This window comes from Cetorhinus maximus, chromosome 13 (genome assembly GCF_964194155.1).
Source record: "Cetorhinus maximus chromosome 13, sCetMax3.hap1.1, whole genome shotgun sequence".
NCBI classification, from domain to species: Eukaryota; Metazoa; Chordata; class Chondrichthyes; order Lamniformes; family Cetorhinidae; genus Cetorhinus; species Cetorhinus maximus.
In genome coordinates, this window is record NC_135891.1 from 98,015,333 (window position 1) to 98,037,161 (window position 21,829).

The 21,829-nt window shown below is 42.0% G+C and overlaps 1 protein-coding gene across 7 annotated transcripts in view; it reads left to right on the forward strand.

Moving 5' to 3' along the window:
• The window catches only part of nfic (nuclear factor I/C), a 737,693-nt gene that overhangs the window by 618,314 nt on the left and 97,550 nt on the right, over positions 1-21,829 (forward strand). For all 7 annotated transcript variants that reach the window (XM_078555863.1, XM_078555858.1, XM_078555862.1 and 4 more), the window contains one exon: positions 10,044-10,129. In XM_078555863.1, coding sequence (XP_078411989.1) covers positions 10,044-10,094 — 51 coding nt within the window. In that variant the 3' untranslated portion in view covers positions 10,095-10,129. The remainder of the gene's footprint in view (positions 1-10,043; positions 10,130-21,829) is intronic.

The following is a 21,829-nucleotide window of genomic DNA, read 5'->3' on the forward strand; positions in this document are numbered from 1 at the left end:
CGAACGGTGCTGAACCTCGTGCAATCTTCAGCAAACATCCCAATTTCTGACCTTATGATGGTGGAAAGGTCATTGATTAAGCAGCTGAAAATAGTTGGGCCTAGGACACAACCCTGAGGAACCCCTGCTATAATGTCCCGGCACTGTTTGTGTTACTGTTTTTCTGTAAAGGCACCTTCGACAATCTGGAATGTTAAAGGCTATATATAACTCTTAAGTGAGGGTGAAGGTGGTGGAGTGGTGATGTCACTGGACTAGTAATCCAGAGGCCTGGGCTAAAACCCTGGGGGCTTGTGTTCAAATCCCAGCCAGCTGGTGTTATTTAAATTGAATTAATAAATCTGGAATTGAAAATCTAGTCTCAGTAATGGTTTTTGTAAAAATCCATCTGGTTCATTATTAGCCTTTATGGAAGGAAATGTGCCAGACCCACAACAATGTGGTTTACTCTTAACTGACCTCTGAAATGGCCTAGTGAGCTACTCAGTTCAAGGGCAATTAGGGATGGGCATCAACAGCTGACCTTGCCGAAGGCGCCCTCACTCCATGAGAGAATGAAGGGAAAAAGAAGGTTGCTGTTGATATCTATGCTTACCGTACATCATCTGTTGGACTGCTGGAAAACTGGCTTGATGCTATGATGTTCCATATGTTGAGATTCAAATCTCAATCATGCATTGCCAGATGTTTCTATGGAGAGAAGAAAAAATTCAGAAGGTTATTTACCCTAGCCCAATGTTTTACACCTTTTTTGTCCATTGAAATCACAAAAGATCTGAACAGAAAAGAGTAGAGAGTTAGTTAGAAACAGGATCAAAATTTGGCATTGAACCCCTTTCAACGATGTGATTAACAGCTGAGTTTCCTGCCTTTTCTAACACTCTGTAAGGGCAAATAAAAATAGAAAAGATTTTTTCACAGGCTATGTGTCAACTGCTTAAATAATGCATCCAAATTTGTATAATTCTGTGCGTAATTTATTGAAAATACTGCTTTTATTTGATGCGTTGTTGACAAAAACCAAACACATTTTTCAACATTTGGCTTAATTAAATCCAGTCTTGCCATCTGTGGAATCCTAGTGCATTATCACTGAACAGTTCATCATAGGGATTAAACGTTAAAGTTGCTGGCTTTTGTCTTGGAAGTTTCACAGGGTGGGCGTAATTTCTTTGTAAAATTATAAGACCAGGAAAATTGCTGATAGAGACACAGGAAATTAAGTAATAACATTTCATAGGCACAGTGGAGCCTGAAATTCAATAATTATTTTATTCCTCCAAATGCAACATATAGTTGTAGTATAAACACACAAGTGTTACTTGATGAAAATGGTGATAGAGGTTAATAGTTTAAGAGTATCGAGAGAGAGTAGTATGAAATTTAACTCTGCGTTTGAGTGATTCTAGTTCTCACTGAGATAATTGCAGAATTAGAATGATTTAGTGCTTTGAAAATGATGTATACACTACTTGCTGTGCGTGGTGGTATAAGAGTATAAGAAGAACGGTAGCCAGCAAGAAAGAGCGACTCCATCAAACATCAGATGAGAGGCACCCTCTACATGGTCATACACCTACACCCAGCCGCCTAAAGTCAAGGAAAAGCTTCATGAACAGTGTTGTTCCATTACAATCAACCCCATCTGAAGCCCGCATCGCCTTGTGGAAAGACCGGCTCGCCAGTCTCGAACAACCCCCAGCGATGGGAATTCTACCGGATGAAAGCCTTCCCCCAGGAGCTAATTGCAACTGGGCAACCTGGAAGTGCCTTAACAGACTTAGGACTGGTGTAGGTCGTTCAAAGGTGTCACTAAGCAAATGGGGATATACAACCAGACCGAAACTTGTGAATGTGGAACTGAGCCACAGACTATGCAACATCTCCTGCAATGTCTATCGCTAGAGGAATCCTGCACTGTTGCAGATCTTGCCGAATTCAACAACAAGGCACAAAAATGTGTCTAGTTCTGGCTGGGCCATGTATAGACTGTCCGTGGACACGATAAGAAGAAGTGCTTTGATTGTTTTCTTATCAAATTGAATAACGTGTTGAATAATTTGGATTCACATTATTAAAACAAGTGTAAATCTTAGCTGGCCCTAAGAACAATTTATGAAGGCGTGTGAGCCCTCTCATTATCCAGGACTGTGAAATTGACACAAAAGGACAGCTTCAGACATCTTGACCTGGATTTCACTGAGTTGCATTGTAACCTGATCTGGGACTTTCATGCAGAGCCTTTCGGGTGAAGTTTAATACTTGTAAAAATCTATAGCTGATAATCACAAAATCCCCCCAGGACATCACTTCAATCTGAATGTAAAGATAGCCATATTAAAAGCCTATCAAAATAAATAATAAATCAATGAATTTATGAACCAACATGCACAACTTTACTCAGTCTACAGCAAACATTGGTTTGTTTTTACGTGACCACATTATAAACTACATGCAGATGAATGGATGGATTATGAAAAGAGTTCCATGAATGTAACTCAATTGTGCTTTTAATATTGTACCACATTTCCCATTCTCAGGACGTGCAATTGAGCCAGTTAATTACCTTTACCAGTGTTGCTTTGTATGCACTGAGAGAACTCGTTTTCAAATAATGCCCTGGGATCTTTTACACCAACCTGAGCAGGCAGAACCTTGCCTTGGTTTAACCTTTCTTGGCCACATGTTAACTATGCTTTATAATTTGCAGTTGCTCGTCAGATATGGTATTCGAGCAGGCATTTTATACAGTTCTATCCCTAATGTGACAAGATGGTGTCACCGGAGAGAACCATAATGATATCACATCAACAACAACAACTTGCAATTGCATTGTGCCTTTAACATAATAAAACTTCCCCAGGTGCTTCACAGGAGTGTTATCAGACAAAATTTGATAACAAGCCACATAGAAAGATATGAGGATATGTGATCTACAGCTTGGTCAAAGAGGTAGGTGTGCAGGAGCACCTTAAAGGAGCAATAGGTTTAGGGAGAGAATTGCAGAGCTATAGGACCTAGATTGCTGAAGGCATGACCACCAGTGGTGGAATGAGGAAAATTAGGGATGCACAACATTGTCAGAGGAATGCAGGGTTCGTGGAGAGTTGTAGGGCTGGAGGACAGCACAGAGATAGAGAGGGGTGTGGTCATGGAGGGATTAGAAAACAAGGAAGAGAATTTTAAATTTGAGGCTTTGCCAGACTGAAAGCCAATATAAGGAGCACAGAAGTGATAAGTGAACAGGACTTGGTGCGAGTTAGGATACAGGCAGAAATGTTTTGCATGAGCTAAGCTAACGTTTCTTAAGAGTTGAAGGTGGGAGGCTGGACAAGGGAGCACTTGAATTGTTGACTGTGAAGGTAACAGAAGCATGGATGAGAGTTTCAGCAGCACAAGGACTAACGCAAGGTTGGAGACAGGTGATAATGCGGAGATGAAAGTAGGTGTCATGGTGATGGACAGGATGTACAGTCGGAAACTCAGTTTAGGCTAAATAGGACGCCAAGATTGTGAACAGCCTGATTCAGAGAGTGGCCAGGGATGGGAGTGAGTTTGTGGCTAGGGAACTGAGTTTATGGCAGGGACTAAAGACGATCAGGAGCAAAATGCTTCCAGTCTGCTTTTAACATGCAATTTTAAAGCACAATTTGCAGTAATGAGGAGCAACTGACAGATTGTGATAAATGTACAGGTATCTCCTATTTAATATATAGGATTTTGTGACAGTTTAGCAGAATAGATTTCTCCTTCAAGTCCATAAAAATATGGGACTTTTCATTTAAATTCATAGCTTTGCAGATTGTACATGCTTAAGAAGAAGAAAAATTACCACATTGGCTTCCATGCAGCAAATTGGCTTTAAGATTTTCATCTCACTTTCATTGAGGTGACGGGGTTCTATAGTTGCTGTATGTATTGCTGTGTTCCAGATCCTTATTTGATTCTATTTTAAATTGAAGTATTCAAATTTCACACATAAATTGCTGAATCTAAATACTGCACAAATCTCCAAAATCTAATCAGCTTATCCAATCTAATAAAGTGTCAGCTTTGACAGCATGGAACACTCTCCCCTCTGAATCAGCAGATCATAGGTTTGAACCCCACTCTACAGCTGTGAGCTCATATTTAGACTGAGGGCTGTGCTGTGGGGGTGTCATCTAAGCTGATGAGCCATTAATCTGATGCCAAGCTGCCTTCTCAGGTGGATTTAAAAGATGGAATTACACTATTTGAAGAACAGTGAAGGAGTCCTCCTGGTGTTTTTGCGAATATTTATCCCTCAGTAAGCATCACTGAAGCAGATTATCTGATCATTATCTCATTGCTGTTTATCGGATCTTGCTGTGCACAAATTGGCTGCCACGGTTTCCTATTTCCATGACAACAGTGACTACACTTCAGAAACACTTCATTGATTGTAAAGTGCTTTAGAACCTCCTGATGTTATGAAAGGCGCCATATAGTTTTGTTTTTCCATTCTCCCACTGGGACCCTTCTGAGACAAAACAAATAATGTTAAAAGCCAGGAGGCCATAATTAATATGCACATAGTCAGATCAAGCCCAACGTTGCTACTGGTAGGTTTAATGAATAAGTAATAACAAACATTTCAAAACAAGACATTTCTGTTGGTGAGAACATCTGAGGTACACGCCTTCAAATAACAGCACAAACAGACAGAACAAAAATGGTCTAATTTTAGTTTGCCCTCAGTATGAGGTTAAAATTTAAGCAGTTAACAATTTGGCTGCAATTCTTGGTCAACACCTTTTACTTAAAGACTCAACTTGAACATGCTGAATAATTTACATTACAAATCTCATAAATGGGCATGGTAATCATCTGAAAAGGGCAATTTTTACCTAGACAGTGATTGATTTAAATCATTTATTGTGACTCATGATTTATTTATGAAACATTTATATATTGCTCATGTCCATCCCTAAGCAAGTAAACTGGTAAGGGGAAAATATGGGGTTAATCTAAGAGTATGTACACTCTTTTCACTTTCCTGTTTCAACTTGAAGCGGCCAATTTGTTTCACAAAAGGAGACCATATTTAATACAAAAATATAAAGTAAACAACAAGGTAATCATTCAATTAGTCACAAGAGCTCAAACTGAAGCAGGAGGCTGCCTAAGATATTTATTTTCCCAAGACTTTTTTCCTGCCGAAAAACGCCTCCTTTGGGATAAAAGGATTTTTCTGTTGTTGTTTGCCAATGGTGGCATATTAGTGGACAGTGGATGAACATGAGGATAAAGCATTGGAGGAAAGGGCAGAAGAAATGACCTCCTTCTCCAGGTCCTGCAAGCACAGGTGCTCAGGCTTGTACTTCTCAGCAAATGTACTGGAGAGCGGACCCCTCATGCTGATTTTCAGGCAGCTCCAGTAATTATTGAGCCTCTGTTAGTAAATTGCAAAAGATTTGGAGCTGAAATTAACTGTGATCATGCAAACACTCTGGTCCTACCGGCACTGAGATGCACCCAGCTGTGACAAAGCAGCAACAGTCTACGTGAAACACAAATGGATGGGTAGGAAGACAAATCTGGGAAGCTGCTGGCTGCCTTCAGCAGGCTGCTGGACTGGTTCGAATCAGTCTTTTAGGAGATGAAGACAAAGCTGAACAGGTGGAGCTGCAGGTACCCGAAGAGGACAAAGAAGTGCCAGGCATTTTTTAGAACTGCTAAATACTAACATCATAACAGAAGTATAGCAGAAACTCTATTTGAGTGGGCAAGAGGAGTTATCGCCACCTTCAGTGATGGTGGAGCTAGAGTGGGTACTGTGAAATTCCAGGCCAGTGTTTTAAATGTACATGCCACTATCCAGGAGTCTATTTGTTAAGGTAAATTGTTCATTCCATTCATTTTTTTTAAATAAAAAAGGTAAAATATCCACCTTCCTAATAAGCATAGAACGTGACCATGACAACCTATGTAGCAATTATTCTTGGAATTCTCATTTACATTGGTCACAAAGATAATTAGTTGTCAAGATATAAATTGGCATTTTGGCAAAGTAGGAAGTGGTGTTTGGAGGATGGAGAAGGATTTTCAGGGAAAAGTGTGCTCATCTGATTATATCAATACTGAAAGCCCAAATTCTTCTCCAGATGAAAGTGGTGTTAAAATACATGTTATGAATGTTGCAAGTGGTTACTTCAGAAGGCTAACCAAGCTTGAAAGCTTTAATGAAAAATCTTTGATTAAGATGCTTCCAGTGATTTATCCAACAAACTGGGAAACATCTTATCGAAACTTCAGTTAGATTCAATTTACGTCCTTAGGACTTGTCACATCAGCAAGACAACTTTATTGGACAGTCACCAGTACTTGGCGAAATACTGCTAGATTTGTTATTACGGTAAATGGATAAGTGAACAGAAGCAAAGACATTGCAGCTTTAAAGTAGTTGCAAGATTAGCTATCTATCTTCTGAAAATAGAAAATAAGTTGTTTGCTAAGCTTAACTGCACTGTGAGGCACACAGGCCACAAGTTCCCTGAATATTGATCTACATTATAGTTTGTTATAACCCGTCCACAGAGTTTATCTAGCTGAGAAACACTTTTCATAAATGATTGAGACAAACAAAATTTAAAAGTGTCCGTTAAACTCAGAAGTAAAGTCATTTTCTTTTAAAACATTCAAGCAAACAAAGGACTAACAATTTTACCTTTATTGACGGGTGTACACAACATATAACTAACTATCAACTTCCCCATTGTTAAATCCTGCTCAATTTGAAGCCACACAATAATAAGAAACAATATTTCAGCTGACAAAACTACAGACATTAACACTTTAAACATGTTGCCCTGCCCTTAAAGGTTGCTTTGCCTTAAATAATTTCTGATTTTCTCCCAGTCTGCCTGCTTTCTGCCTTCAATTTTATATTTACAGCTGAGAACAAATCCCATTTTAACACCTGCATGAAATGATATAAAACTAAAGCAAGAAATTACCTTTTTTTTCCCCACAGCTACATTGCTCATTAAACATTTCACTTTGAAAATTTATACTAGTCTTTGGCCCTGAAATTCTATAGGATATCTCCCAATCTCCTGTTGTAATTTTGGTGTGAAACCAGTGGAACCCCAGGGAAGTGCTATTCATGAACAGTTTTTACCTGTTTATAGCATCTGGGGATTCTGCTTTGGACAAAGGTACAGTGGGTTAACCCCCATGGAAATTTAGGGCCTTTTTGTTTTTGTGAATGTCAGTAATGAGATATGAGAACAATACTTAATTTCAAAAAAGTTCCATAAAATGGCTCAACCTTGTTTAGTTTTAAATACAATAAGTAATTGCATTTATGTAGCACCTATGATTAGACAATGTCCCGAACACTTGACACGGGTACATTCAAAAATAATTGCCAAGCCAAAGAAGGTATTAGGAAGAATAACCAAAAAATTGGCCAGGATTTCCTGTTCGGTGAGCATGCCGACATGTAAAATGATGCGTGGTGACATCGAGTGTGTGTCATGGCGCATCATTCCAATCTTTCATTCGGTGGGCATGCACTGGAGTCGGCTGGGCGCCCACCGAACTGTCAAAGGCCTGTTAAGGTCATTAATAAATGAATTAAGCAATTTGACAGGGATGCCCGTCCGGCCTTAAGGCTGTCGGGGGGGCAGGTGAAGAGCCCAGGCGGCCTTCGCATTTATCATGAAACCTCATCCACGGGCGGGATGAGGTTTCATGAAGGGTTTACTAAACTAATAAATATTTTTTAAACGTTTGATAAACATGTCCCAGCTCATGTGGCGCTGTCACACGAGGGGACATGTGTAAATGCTTTTTATCTTTTTTTATTTTAAATTTTGAAACTGAACTGAATCTCCCTGAGGCAGCCCCATGCCTCAGGGAGATTTCTGTGCGTGAAAGAGCACAGGCCCCAGCTCTCCCTCCTCCCGCCGCCCGCACAGGTAACGCTGAGCGCTACTGGGCGTGCGTCACGCTGGGCGGGCCTTAATTGGCCCACCCACGTAAAATGGCGGCGCCCAGCCGATCGTGGGCGGCGATCAGCTCCATGCAGGCCCATTCCCGTTCCTGACCGACCCACCCGACAGGGAGAAAATTCTCCCCATTGAGCCAAAGAGCTGGGCTTTAGAGAGAGACTGAAAGGAAGAAAGGGAGGTGGAGAGATCAAAAGATTTAGGAAGGAAATTCTAGAGCGTGGAACTTGGAAAGCTGAAGCCCAAGCTGGCTGTAGTGGAGCAAAGAGCCAGATGTAAATCAGGCCTGAGTTTGAGAAGTGGAGAGTTTAGGGCATAGAATTGTCAGGCTAGAGGAGGTGACAGAAACAGAACAGTGGGGCCATGAAGGAATCGAAACACAGGAAAGAGGATTTGATGTTTCAGGGAACAGGAGCCAATGTTGTTCAGTGTGGATGATGGAGAGAAGTGAGTAAAGGTTGGCGCAGTATAACATATGGGCAGCAAACCTTTGGATTAGCTAAATCTTGCAGAGAGTGGTTGGCAGGCCAGCAGTGGCAGCATTAGAAGAGTTGAGTCTGGAGGTGACAAATGGCATGGATGATGGTTTTGGCAGTCGGTGGACTGAGGTTGGAATAGAAGCAGAGGAGGGGTCTTGGAGGTGGACATAAGCAGTGTTTATGATGGCAAGAACAGGGAGTCAAAATCTCAACTCTTTAAATTTTTGAAATGTAAATCATTTCTAAATGGTAGTGCAGTTGATGTAGTCTATATGGATTTCAGCAAAGCGTTTGACAAGGTTCCACATGGGAGACTTATAAAGAAGGCAAATGCACATGGGATACAGGGTAATTTGATAAGGTGGATTCAAAATTGGCTTAGTTGTAGGAGACAGAGGGTGATGACAGAAGAATGCTTTAGTGACTGGAAGCCAGCGTCCAGTGGCGTACCCCAGGGATCTGTGCCGGGTCCCCTATTATTTGTCATTTATATAAACGACATAGATGGCTATGTGAGGGGTAGGATTAGTAAGTTTGCGGATGACACAAAGATTGGCCGGGTGGTTAACAGTGAGGTTGAGTGAATTGGGCTACAGGAAGATATAGACGGGATGGTCATATGGGCAGATAAGTGGCAGATGGAATTTAACCCTTAAAAGTGTGAGGTGATACACTTTGGAAGGAGTAATTTGACAAGGAAGTATTCAATGAGCGGCATGACACTAGGAAGTTCTGAGGAACAAAGGGACCTTGGCATGTGTGTCCATAGATCTCTGAAGGCAGAGAGGCATGTTAGTGGGGTGGTGAAAAAGGCATATAGGACACTTGCCTTTATCAATCGAGGCATAGATTACAAAAGTAGGGAGCTCATGTTGGAGTTGTATAGAACCTTAGTGAAGCCACAGCTGGAGTACTGTGTGTAGTTCTGGTCGCCACATTATAGGAAGAATGTGATTGCACTGGAGGGAGTGCAGAGGAGATTCACCAGGGTGTTGCCTGGGATGAAACATTTACGTTATGAAGAGAGGTTGGATAGACTTGGGTTGTTTTCGTTGGAGCAGAGAAGATTGAGGGGCGACCTGATCGAGGCATACAAGATTATGAGGGGCATGGACAGGGTGGATAGGGAGCAGCTGTTCCCCTTAGTTGAAGGGTCAGTCACAAGGGGACATAAGTTCAAGGTGAGGAGCAGGAGGTTTAGGGGGGATGTGAGGAAAAACGTTTTTACCCAGAGGGTGGTGATGGTCTGGAATGCGCTGCCTAGGAGGGTGGTGGAGGCAGGTTGCCTCACATCCTTTAAAAAGTACTTGGATGAGCACTTGGCATGTCATAACATTCAAGGCTATGGGCCAAGTGCTGGTAAATGGGATTAGGTAGGTAGGTTAGGTGTTTCTCACGTGTTGGTGCAGACTCGATGGGCCGAAGGGCCTCTTCTGCACTGTGTGATTCTGTATATCTTTATTTGGTTGTGCATATCAATACAGTTCAATTATTCCTTTAAGCTCAACTATTTTCATTAAAGCAATGTAGCCCATATTAAGGCACTATTGTGGGTCTATCCATTGCTTCTAACATTGTTATTTCATTTCAGCCTACACGACACCTGGTACCCCCCCAGCTAATCGTTCCTTTGTGGGAATAGGACCAAGAGACCCTGGCAGCCTTTATCAGCCACAGGTATTGTAGCAGGTCTACTTTCATTGATAGTTTTTATGTAATTAGTTAGTCTCCCTTTCACAGGTAGATCATTTCAGCTTTGAAAACATTTTTCAAAATCATGATAAACTGTTTATGTGAAGAAAATGCAACATTCGAGGAATTACTCTCTAATCTGTCCATGTGGGTCTTTAGAGAATAAGTTCATTTTTCTTGGCCCAGTAGACCTCTAGCCGATTTATTATCTGTTTGCTTTTGCAAAAAATATCTTGAATGTTAATTCGATGTATTGTGTGTATAAGTGATTACAGTGACACAGGTCACTGAGGACATGCCACAAACCATTCAAAGAACCTGATTCCGTTCACGTGAAAGTGGAACCTGGTGTTTTTAAGCATGATTTGGTAAAATGTGTAGACCCTTAGAAAAACTCACATTGCAGCTTGTCTGAATAGTTTACTTGAAAGTTATATAGTTCGTAAGATACCTGTTTGTAGCCCTAGCAAGTTCTTTTTCAATATTTTTTCTCATCCTAAGAATCTAGAATACTTCCTTGGCTATGACAAACTTTCTGCAATACTAATTAAAATAACATTTGAAACAACTTTTACAGCATGTATTTAAGGGTAATTTTACAGAAGACTGCTTCCAGCATGAAGCTTCCTTTGATGAGAACATAGGTCACAGAGTCGGCCCTCTAATGTTATACCCTATATACTGTACCCTTTATCTGACCTATGCTGCAGTCAAACAACACTTACCACAAAAACAAAGTCTTGCAAAGTGACCTCTTTATCTAGTCTTTAAATACATTGATATGCTGTGTATTATTAGGTATATTAAATTTCCTCATTAATGAAGTATAGAATAAGCTTCTTGATATGAATGCAGTGCAATATATCTAAGTATGCACATGTTTCTAAGGTAGTAAGGTACCATTTTATCACCCTTTGTTTCAATCCTAGTTGTTTAGCAATCCAACATTTGAAAACAAGAACAAAATCTTTCAGGATGTGGAAACATAGATTGACAAATGAACCCATCAAGCTGTGTATATAGGTCGATGTGCATTAGAAATAGAGATGTTCCTGAATAAATATCAACCTTCCTCTAAAGAAATTGGAATGGACCCAGTTGGAAGTGTGGATGTTGGGTTCCCACTCAATTGTAGTGACATGTGCTACAGAATAGCCTGTGAACACTTACTATGAAGGCTTGCACACGGAAGTGCCTGCTGTTTATGGAATTGTACCTAAGCAGGAGTTAATACTTTCAGTATTAACAAAGGGAAAACAGCAACAATAGGTACATAATTTGTACATTGACCCCTTCACAAGGGTTAGGTTTTCAGGTCTAGGAAATCCCCAGGTCTCTTTTTTTTCATTTTCTTACTGATTTCTTTTTTACCAAAGGTCTATAGACACAGACTGAACAGCGTTTATAGTCTCTGGCAACTGCCTTCCTTCTCTAGTTTTTAAATGTGAGCGATCCTCCATCATAGCTAATTACCTATGTGTTTCTAATTCTCTGGAGTGAAGGTTTTCTACTAATTGTCCCTGTTAAAGATTTATGTTAATTGCCCTGCTCATACTTTGGCCTGCCACTTCAATCAGGCCAAGGCAAATTATTTAATTTACATACAAACATATGAATTAGGAGCAGGAGTAGGCCACTCGGCCCCTTCGGCCTGCTCTGCCATTCAGTACGATCATGGCTGATGTGATTGTAACCTCAACCCCACATTCCTGCCTACCCCCGGTAACCTTTCACCCCCTTGTTAATCAAGAATCCATGTAGCTGTGCCTTAAAAATATTCAAAGGGTTAGGGACGGGGTTAAGTAAGCAACTGTAATGTCAGCAGACCTTAAAAGAAGTTTGGGCCTTATCTGCCAACAATTAGGTATCTCTCAGACTGTTTCTTTGAACGTCTGAATTAGGGATCTGTTAGCCTGGATATATAAAAGGAAAGAAGAAAAAAAACTGGAGAAAAGATTGAGGGAATCATAGAAATCACATTCAGCCAATTGTGGCTGTCCCGGTGTTCGATCTTCAACTGGAGCTCTCTACTCTAATCCCATCTCCCTGCCCTCTACCCATATCCTTTAAATTAGTACATTTCAAATGTTTACCCAGTTCACTTTTAATTGATGTTATAGTCTCTGTTTAAAGCAAAGCGTGTGAAAAAAGATTTTTTTCATCTTCCTTTGATAGTTGATAATCCTGAAGATGCCCCATTGATTCTATGGAACATTTTCTTTTGTTATTTATCATCCCAAAACCTTTCTTAATCCCACAAACTCAAGAAGGAATTGAGGAAAACAAATTGTGATCTTCAAAAAGAATAAAGAATGTGAGGACACAAAAGAGAAACAGATTAAAGAGATAAATCAGAATTTTAAATTTGATAAAAATATTGTGTAAAACTGAAGTGTTACATCATTAAGGAAGTAGACTTTTTAATTTAGGAACGGATATGAGTGACCAGTTGGTTGAATACTGCAGTGGGATCATGAGGAGCCTTTCAACTCCTGAGGTAAATAAAATGAATGTTGTATGTTAGGATCTGAGGGAAACCAAGAGATGTCCTTAGGTGGCTCAGTGTTAAATTTCATTTGAGAACACTTCTGTGAAGCGTCTTGACATGTTTTACTACATTACAGGCAGTATATGAATGCAAGCTGTTGTTGTTTGTGGTGGTTATCTTATTGTCTCAAAGCACTGTCTTCTGACATTCCCAATTGCTGATTGATAATAGAAATGGAAATTAAACTCAGCCCCTGGTGGTAGAGCCAAAGCTGTCTCTCTCTCTCCACAATTAGACTCTCAGAGATTGTGGGCGGAACCATCCCAGATTTGCACTAAGTGCGGGAGCAGGCATGAAAAATGACACTTTACCTGCCGTCCGCAATGGCGGGTTTTCACGCTGCATCGTCCCATTCCTGGCGCGTCCCTGCCTCATTAATAATGCATTCACAGGAAAACCTCCGGATCGCTGGTGTTCGGGCTGGGATTCGCCCACCACGCTGTGACCTCAGCGATTCCTCGCTCTGGGCGCCATATTTAAAGCGCACCAGAGCGCAGCTTACTCCACGCTGACTGGTGAGGACGTGGACCGTGTGTGCAGCAACTGTGAGGATGGTGGCGGACACCCACATGAGGATCCTGCACCACATCATCCCTCACTCAACGCAACTGTAAGTTCTCCTCCTCCCAACCCCCACCCCTCCCGGTACACCTTCCTCTCCCAATCACAGTTAGGCCTTCCACTCCCCCTGCCCGCTGATCATCTGTGGCAGCCCCTGGTCAAGACAGTGATGTTCCAAAGCAGACCCGAAGCATCAACGGAGACCTCCCACCTACCATGAGCTGCTTTGCAGCAGAGTCATGTGCGTGAGAATCCACCCAGCATGCAACGTATGTGCACCTTCAGGGCCCGGTAGCTGTAGGGCTCCAGCATCATCTCCTCAGATGCCCGCAATCTGAGCAAGGTCCTAACGCTAAGTCCAGGTGTGCTCTGGGCCGGCATGTTTTCTCGCTGGCGTAACAGAAAATCTGGCTTAGGGGGGGATAATTCCAGTCGGGCCTCACCTTGCATCCCATTTCCAGGATGCAAATCCGGTTCACGCCAGCCTCCATCGGGATTCGCATTCCACCATCGGATGATCCCGCTGTGCTTTCCCACCAGCGTGAAACCGATCTCTGGCCCTCATGGCGAATTGTCCCCCCTGCCGACCATGAACGTCCAAGGCCAACTATGCTGGAAAGTTCCAGCCTCTGTCACAGTATTGAGTGTCTGTAAATGATGAGAGAATGCAAATTGCGTAGGACCATATTTTCCTCTGGATGTTAAGTTTACCCAAAAATTAGACTGAACAGGGCAGCAAAACTGGTAGGCAGGAATAATTGACTTTTCACCCATTATTCCTGTTACTCTCAGTCTTGCTCCAGTGGTAAAATGTGCATTTGAAAAAAATTAGTCAGGAGAATTGCTTATTCAGGTTCTGTTAAATTCCAGTCAGGATAAGATCGTGAGAAATTGCGCAAGAACGCAGAGCGATAAAGATAAAAACTGAACTCGCGAGAATTGTTCTGTCTTATTTGTGGCGTAGTCACATGTCATTTACACATTAATGGAATAAAATCCTTTTGTAGTCAGGTATGTGACAGGATATACCTAATTATGATTGCAAACCAGGAACTACATATCTTGCTTTAATTCTCAGCAGTCAGGCATGACGCAGTTTTTTGAAGAAAGGAAAGTGGATAACTCACTGCTTGAAAATATGGGCTATGAAGTGCAAGCAAGGTTGACAGCATATATTTACACGTTCCCCCTACACAAGTAGAGATCAGACACACCAGTGCACGTGCATAAGAAATATGACCTTTACTGAACGGACATATTTAATGTTAAAGCAATGCCATAGCTGTTTGATCAGTGAGGAGAGTGGGAGGGGTGAGGTGGTGGACAGGGGCTTTGCAACACGCTGGGTGAAAGTTGAAAACTTGTACTAGTTTGCTGCAAGTGAAGAACAGCAGGAAGGCACAGAAGATCAGAAAAGCGATGATGCATAGAAGGCACTAACACCTGCAGGCAGGAGGACAGAAAGCGGAGGTGGGTCTTGTTGCGCAGGAGGTTAAAGCCCCTTATCCTGTAGATTTTTATGACTAACAATTAAAATAATAGGTGATTTTGTGCAAAGTGAACTCAGTCGCAGGAATATTCGAAAATTTCCAATGCATGTTGTAATTACCCAAGATCACTTTCCATTGATCAGATTAACAATCAGAGTTCTTTGCTTGTTTATCTAGATGCATGATTTCATCCTTATAAGGATTGAAAGATGGCACGTCTGCAATATAAATAAACACTAGACTAAAGGCAACTTAACTTTATTGTGATGCTTAAATCGCTGTGATGTGCATCTTAGTAAGAATGGAAAATACATTCAGCATTGTTGTCTCACTAATGTTTAAAGCCCTTGTACCAAATAACCACCCCCATCATTTTAACAGATTTATTAAACCACATTATTTTTAATTTAATTTCCATTTCTGGCCCAAAGAGTTATATTTTTTTGAAAATGTTGTCTGACTCAATCTAAATATCAGGTGAAATAAGCTTTCCTCAGCTTTTGTTGTAATTTTTCAAAGTTTAAATGAACTTGCAGGTGGAGTGACGGTGACACATCATGTTTTTGTAAACATTCAAGTGAAACATAGCCAATCAGAGCAGGTGGAGCATTTGTGAAATGTGATCTTTTAAACTGACGTAAATACGAGATGTCAGAGGTGGAGAAGAACAAACTGCATTTTGGTTGCCGCATAAGTACAGGGGAAATAATTTTGCTCAAGTTGCCTTGTTCTCCATTTTTCTTACACCCAGCTGAGAAAAATCATTCGAGCAGAAGAAATAGGAGCAGGAGTCGGACACTCAGCCCATCGAGCCTCCTCGGCCACTGAATAAGATCATAGCTGATCTGATTGTGGCCTTAACTCCACTTTCCTGCCTACCCCTATAGCCCATGACTCCCTTGTAGATCAATAATCTGTCTAACTCAGCCTTGGATATATCCGATGGCCAACCTCTACTGCTGTCTGTGGAAGAAAATTCCAAAGACAAATGACACTCTGAGAGAAGAAGTTAATCCCTATTGCCATTTTAAATGGGAGATCCTTAATTTAAACTGTGCCCCCAGTTCTAAATTCTCCCACGAGGGAAAACATCCTCTTAGCATCTACCCTCAGAATCTTATATGTTTTAATAAGATCTCCTGGCATTCTTCTAAATTCCAACAAGTGTAGATCCAACCTGCTCAACCTTTCCTCATAAGGATGAGCACCCGTGCTCTGTGATCAGGAGCTCATCATGAGTGATTTTCTGGTCTCACACCTACAACCTGTCACTTCATGTTACAGTGCAGCCAGTGGCCTACAGCTGCCTTTTATCATCAGGCTGGGACTGATTGTTCTGTAAAGATATTCTTACATCATCAAATACACATTTCTTTACTGATTATATAACAGAACTATTCACACTGATACATAAAGCCATGCACACAGATTTATCCCTGCAACAATAGTGCATTCATTCATTCACAAGAGTGACAGAGATCTTTAAATATTAGACTAAATCTCCCCTACATGTACCTACACCACAGGGACTGCAGCAGTCCAAGAAGGCAGCTCACCACCACCTTCTTCAGGGCAACTAGGGATGGGCAATAAATTCTGGCCCAGCCAGAGAAGCCCACATCCTGTAAATGAATAGAAAAGGCTTTTGCAGGCAATAACTGGAGTTAACTGGGATACTGGAGTTCATCCACTTGTAACCCAGAACAACATTCTAACTAGTCATTGCCTCAGTCATAGACTTTGGTATGTTGTGAATATATATATACAGTTAATATTAACATAACGTCTTTTTTAAACACAGGCTTTTAATCTCAAATAAAATCCCAGTTTGGTATGTTGTGAATATATATACACAATTAATCTTAACACAACCTCCTTTTTAAGCAGAGGCTTTTAATCTCAACTAAAATCCCAGTCAGCTATCATAGTTTTATTGAGTGATATTGATACTGAATATTATATCCTCTCCCCTCCCAAACCCACGCCTTGTACCACCTAGAAGGACAATAGCTGCAAGTTCTTTGGAACACCACCGCCTGCAAGTTCCCCTCCCTGTCACGCACCATCCTGACTTGAAAACATATTGCTAACCCTGGGTCAAAATCCTGGAACTCCCTCCCTAACAGCACTGTGGGAGTACCTACCACCACATGGACTGCAGCGGTTCAAGAAGGTGGCTCTCCACCACCTTCTGAAGTGCAAGTAGGGATGGGCAATAAATGCTGGCCTTATCAGCATTGCCTACATCCCATAAATGATTTAAAAAATGGCATGGTAAATAAATACAGAAGCAGTGACTTTTCCAACAGCCCCATAGCCTTGTCACAAGACATGATAGGTTGCTTCAGTGGCATGATGGTTAATAGCAAATTAGATTAGCTTGCTGATCCTTTGTAAGTGGACACCTGTCAGCAGACTGTGTCACTCCTCGACAAAGTGCATAATTTGATTTTCAATCTAAAAATAGTTGGATTGCCAAGGATAGGCTGCTTCACTTGGACGGGTCCACCTTACCTCGTTTTGAAAAGTGGTTGTTAAAATTTACAAATGATAAGCTAAATCTTTCTAAACTATTCCTAACATATTAAAACTCCCAAAACAATCCGTATGTTTTCTGAGATCATTAGAAAATGAGATAATCCAATGGCATCTTGAAATATCCACAAATTTGGGGCGCAGGCAAAATTTTGGGTTCAGTCTTCTGGAGAAGGAGCTATTTACATTTGGGAATATCACTGTTGTTGGGAAAACTCCAAAGGTAAAGGTGCCTTTAGGCAATAAGAAATCTTTAAAGTAGAGCTGATCAAATATTAGAATGTATTAAAAAATCAATATTGGAGCCAAAATAGTGAGGTAATCCTGCCACCTGATAACTCATTGGTGCAGCTGTACTTAGAATGCAGTGTATAGATCTGGGTGTTGCAGTATAAATGAATACTACAGGAAAGGATACAGAAGCGATTGAGAGGATGGAAAGATTAGATTATGATGAGCAATTATGTAAATTGAACATGTTCCCACTGAGAAAAAGAAGGTTGAGAGATGGTAAGATTGCCGTGTTAAGGATTCTAAACAGGCTAGATAGTGTAGGTCATAGCAAGTTGTTTTGCCTTGTCTGAAATTGTAGAACCAGAGGACGCTGCGTCTGCTTGAAAAGGGTTCCATTCAAAACTTACCTGTGGTAACTTTGGGCGGGATTTTACGGGGGCACATGTTGCTCACCACCCCCTCCCCCATCAACAACTAAAAAGTCAGTCGGCAACAACAAGGAAACTGTGGGACTTCCGCCCCTCACAGGGGGGTGGGGTGTGGGTTTTGTAGTGTAGGCAGGAAGGAAGGAGGGGTACTATCTTCGGCGGTGTGGATGCCCCTGTTGCACAAAGGGCACCCCCCTGAAGGTTGTACCCCACTTCCTTCCCGCCCTTTAAAAACTTATTTGAAAGAATGGTCTGTCCACTCCAGCCTGCCTACCCAATGCCAACCATGTTACGGCATGGACAGCATAATATTGGGGTAAGCTTTTCGAGTCCATTTCAGAGCTCGGAAGAAGAGTCCTTTGGGTTTGAAACGTTAACCCTGTTTTTTTTCCCTCTCCACAGGTTCTGCCAGACCTGCTGAGCTTTTCTGGCATTTCCTGTTTTTATTTCAGATTTCCAACATCCGCAGTATTTTACTTTTATAATATTGGGGTCAATTGGCTTGTAAATAAGCTCGATTGACCCTTAATTATTTACTTACACGTGGTTGACAGGCTGCCAAATTCAGCACGCACCCACCCACCCCCCCCCCATATTAAAGGGAAAAGCTCAGGGGTGGGTGTGAAATTGGTGAGCTAACCATCTCTCATATTTCACGTGACCCACCCCCACCCCAACTGCTGTAAACACACCTGGCAGGGGCTGTAAAATCCAGCCTCTTATTTCAGTGAGCCACTAGTAGATCTAGGGAATAGACTCTCTAGGGAGATGGTGGAAGCAGATAGCATTGATTCATTCAAATGCAAATTAGATAGATTCCTTTCAGAAAATAATATTTTGACTTAACGTATGTGAGTAATTTGCGACTTGACGTATACGAAGTGTTGCCTGTCTGGGAGGAACAGGACACATTGGATCTTTAGTTTCCAAAACTCAACACCACTGGGGGTTTTTCCTCATCTCATATTTGGGTCTGTTGTAAATGAACAGATAGAGATTGATTGCCATTATGTCCATAAGAACTGCCTCTGACAAGGTCCTGTGGGCCTGCCACAAATACAGAAAAACAAGAAACAAAATCCCATTATGGAGTATTAGTGTTTAGTGTCACAACATGTCATGACATTGTCTATTTATGAAGCAAGAAATATACATTTCTGAGGTTGTCATGTACCAAGAACATCTGCTGTATTATGCTCACCTCAAGCTGTCCTATGAAGTACAGATAGAAAATGAACAAACATGATCAAAAGCAACCAACCAATGACAGGATGACCTGAGACACACAGAAGAGGTAAGGCAATCATTTTACAGCAGAGGCCTGGGGAGGAGTTTTACCCACCCAGAATGAACAAAAGAGACAGTTGGAGCATGTTTTCTGACAGTGGTGGACTCTGGATTCCCTTTTGAGTTCATCTCAGAGTTATATCATTCCATAGAAATTGATCCCAATCTTTTGGAAGTTTTTTTATTCTTTTACAGGATGTGGGCTTCGCTGGCTAGGCCAGCATTTATTGCCCATCCCTAATTGCCCTTGAGAAGGCAGTGGTGAGCTGCCGTCTTGAACTGCTGCAGCCTCTCTGGTGTAGGTACACCCACAGTGCTGTTAGAGAGGGAGTTCCAGGATTTTGACCCAGCGACAGTGAAGGAACAGCGATATATTTCCAAGTCAGGATGGTGAGTGGCTTGGAGAAGAACTTCCAGGTGATGGTGTTCCCATCGATCTGCTGCCCTTGTCCTTCTGGATAGTAGTGGCTGTGGAAGGTGCTGCCAAGGGAGCCTTGGTGAATTCCTGCAGTGCATCTTGTAGATGGTACACACTGCTGCTACTGTGCGTCGGTGGTGGAGGGAGTGAATGTTTGTGTCTGTGGTGCCAATCAAGTGGGCTGCTTCGTCCTAGATGGTGTCAAGCTTCTTGAGTGTTGTGGGAGCTGCATTCATCCAGGCAAGTGAGGAGTATTCCATCACATTCCTGACTTATGCCTTGTAGATAGCGGACAGGCTTTGGGGAATCGGGATGTGAGTTACTCGCTGCAGGATTCCTAGCTTCTGACCTGCACTTGCAGCCACAGTATTTATCTGGCTAGTCCAGTTCAGTTTCTGGTCAATGGTAACTCCCAGGATGTTGATCGTGGGGGATTCAGTGATGGTAATGCCATTGAACGTCAGGGACGGTGGTTGGATTCTCTATTGTTGGAGATGGTCATTGCCTGGCACTTGTGTGGTGCGAATGTTACTTGCCACTTGTGAGCCCAAGCCTGGATATTGTCCAGGCCTTGCTCCATTTGGACATGGACTGCTTCAGTATCTGAGGAGTCGTGAATGGTGCTGAACATTGTGTAATCATCAGCGAACATCCCCACTTCTGACCTTATGATGGAGGGAAGGTTATCAATGAAGCAGCTGAAGATGGTTGGCCTATATGTAATTTTGGAAACAATCTAAGAAGAAACATCTTCTGCTGAGTGTTTCCCACTTTTTTACTATCTTCTGTAGAGGAGCCATGTCGTAAAAGCTGCAATCAATAGCATTGCAGTGCAGTACTTGTATTGTTTGTGGTCAATAACAGGAGATTGAAGCTCTGGTAATTGAAATCTCTACAAAGTGTCACTTTGCAGATCAGCAGATTTAATGAATAGCTCAGGAATACTCATTCCTGGACCGCTGCCTCAATATGAATGATTAATATCTGTCTCTAATAAGTTTCATAAGTTTGCATCTCCATTTGAATGTGTGAGGAGTTTACAGTAAACTAGAAACATTGGCCCAGATCTTCTAGCCTTTGGATTGTCTGAAACCAGACTTATGACCCAAGATGCACATCAGGCCCTACGGAAGTCCTGTTGTACTGACTCCATGAGAATCACCCAGGACGTTTGAACTTCCAATGGGCAATTCCCCTGCTCTCCAGGACCCTCTGTAAACATCCCCAACTCTGAGTTAGAGTCAGAGACTTTAGACAGTTCCAATTTACTTACCTGGATAATTACCCAGGAAATGTTAGACAAAAGAATCCTAGTCAAATTCCTGGGTAACTACAGAACTGACCACACCACCCCCCACCCTGCCCAGCCAATTACTCACACTGACCCGCCAACTCCCCTTTGACCCACCGCCCCCCTCAACTCACCGTTTGACCTGGCCCAACTTCCCTCCCTGACCTGGCCTGACTGGCCCCAACCAGCCGACTACACCCCAACCAGACCTGGCCTGATTACCCCCACCACCCAACTGCTCCCTTACCCACCTACTTACCTCACCCATTTGCCACCTTACCCAACTGCCACCCTATCCACTTACCCACATATCTCACCCACCTTACCCACTTAACTCACCACCCTACCTCTCATTCATCCACTCACCCTTCACTAATGCTGTCACTGCACATTTACACTTACCTATGGCAGCTAGTGCCATTAAAAAGAGTTGTGTCTTCTGCGCTGATTCTGTTCGCTGCTCTCTGCGTGGATTTCTGCACTGAAGGAGTTCTTATGCATCATAGATCAGAAGCTTGGCACTTTTTCAACGTATCCACGTAAGTGGGTAGTTTTCTGTCTCATCAGCAGCAGACCCAGCAGCTCCGATACTGATCGGAAGATTTAGGCTAATAAGATCACTGGGGACTGGGAGAACAATGGTTCTACACACTTGTAGGGCTAGGATTAGAAAGCAGCTCAAATTGATGAGGTAAAGAAATCACTGTTATGAGCCAATAGGGTTCTACATAAAATGAGTTTGGGCATTCTGAACCCAGAAGGGGGAAAAAATGTTACGAATTAGCACAAACATGGGCAATGTATCTGTGAGAAGCCATAAAAATGATTGATGTAAGTAGTAGCAAATGCTGCACAGATACAGTTGAGACTTTATTGTTGATTAGGTAAAGCAA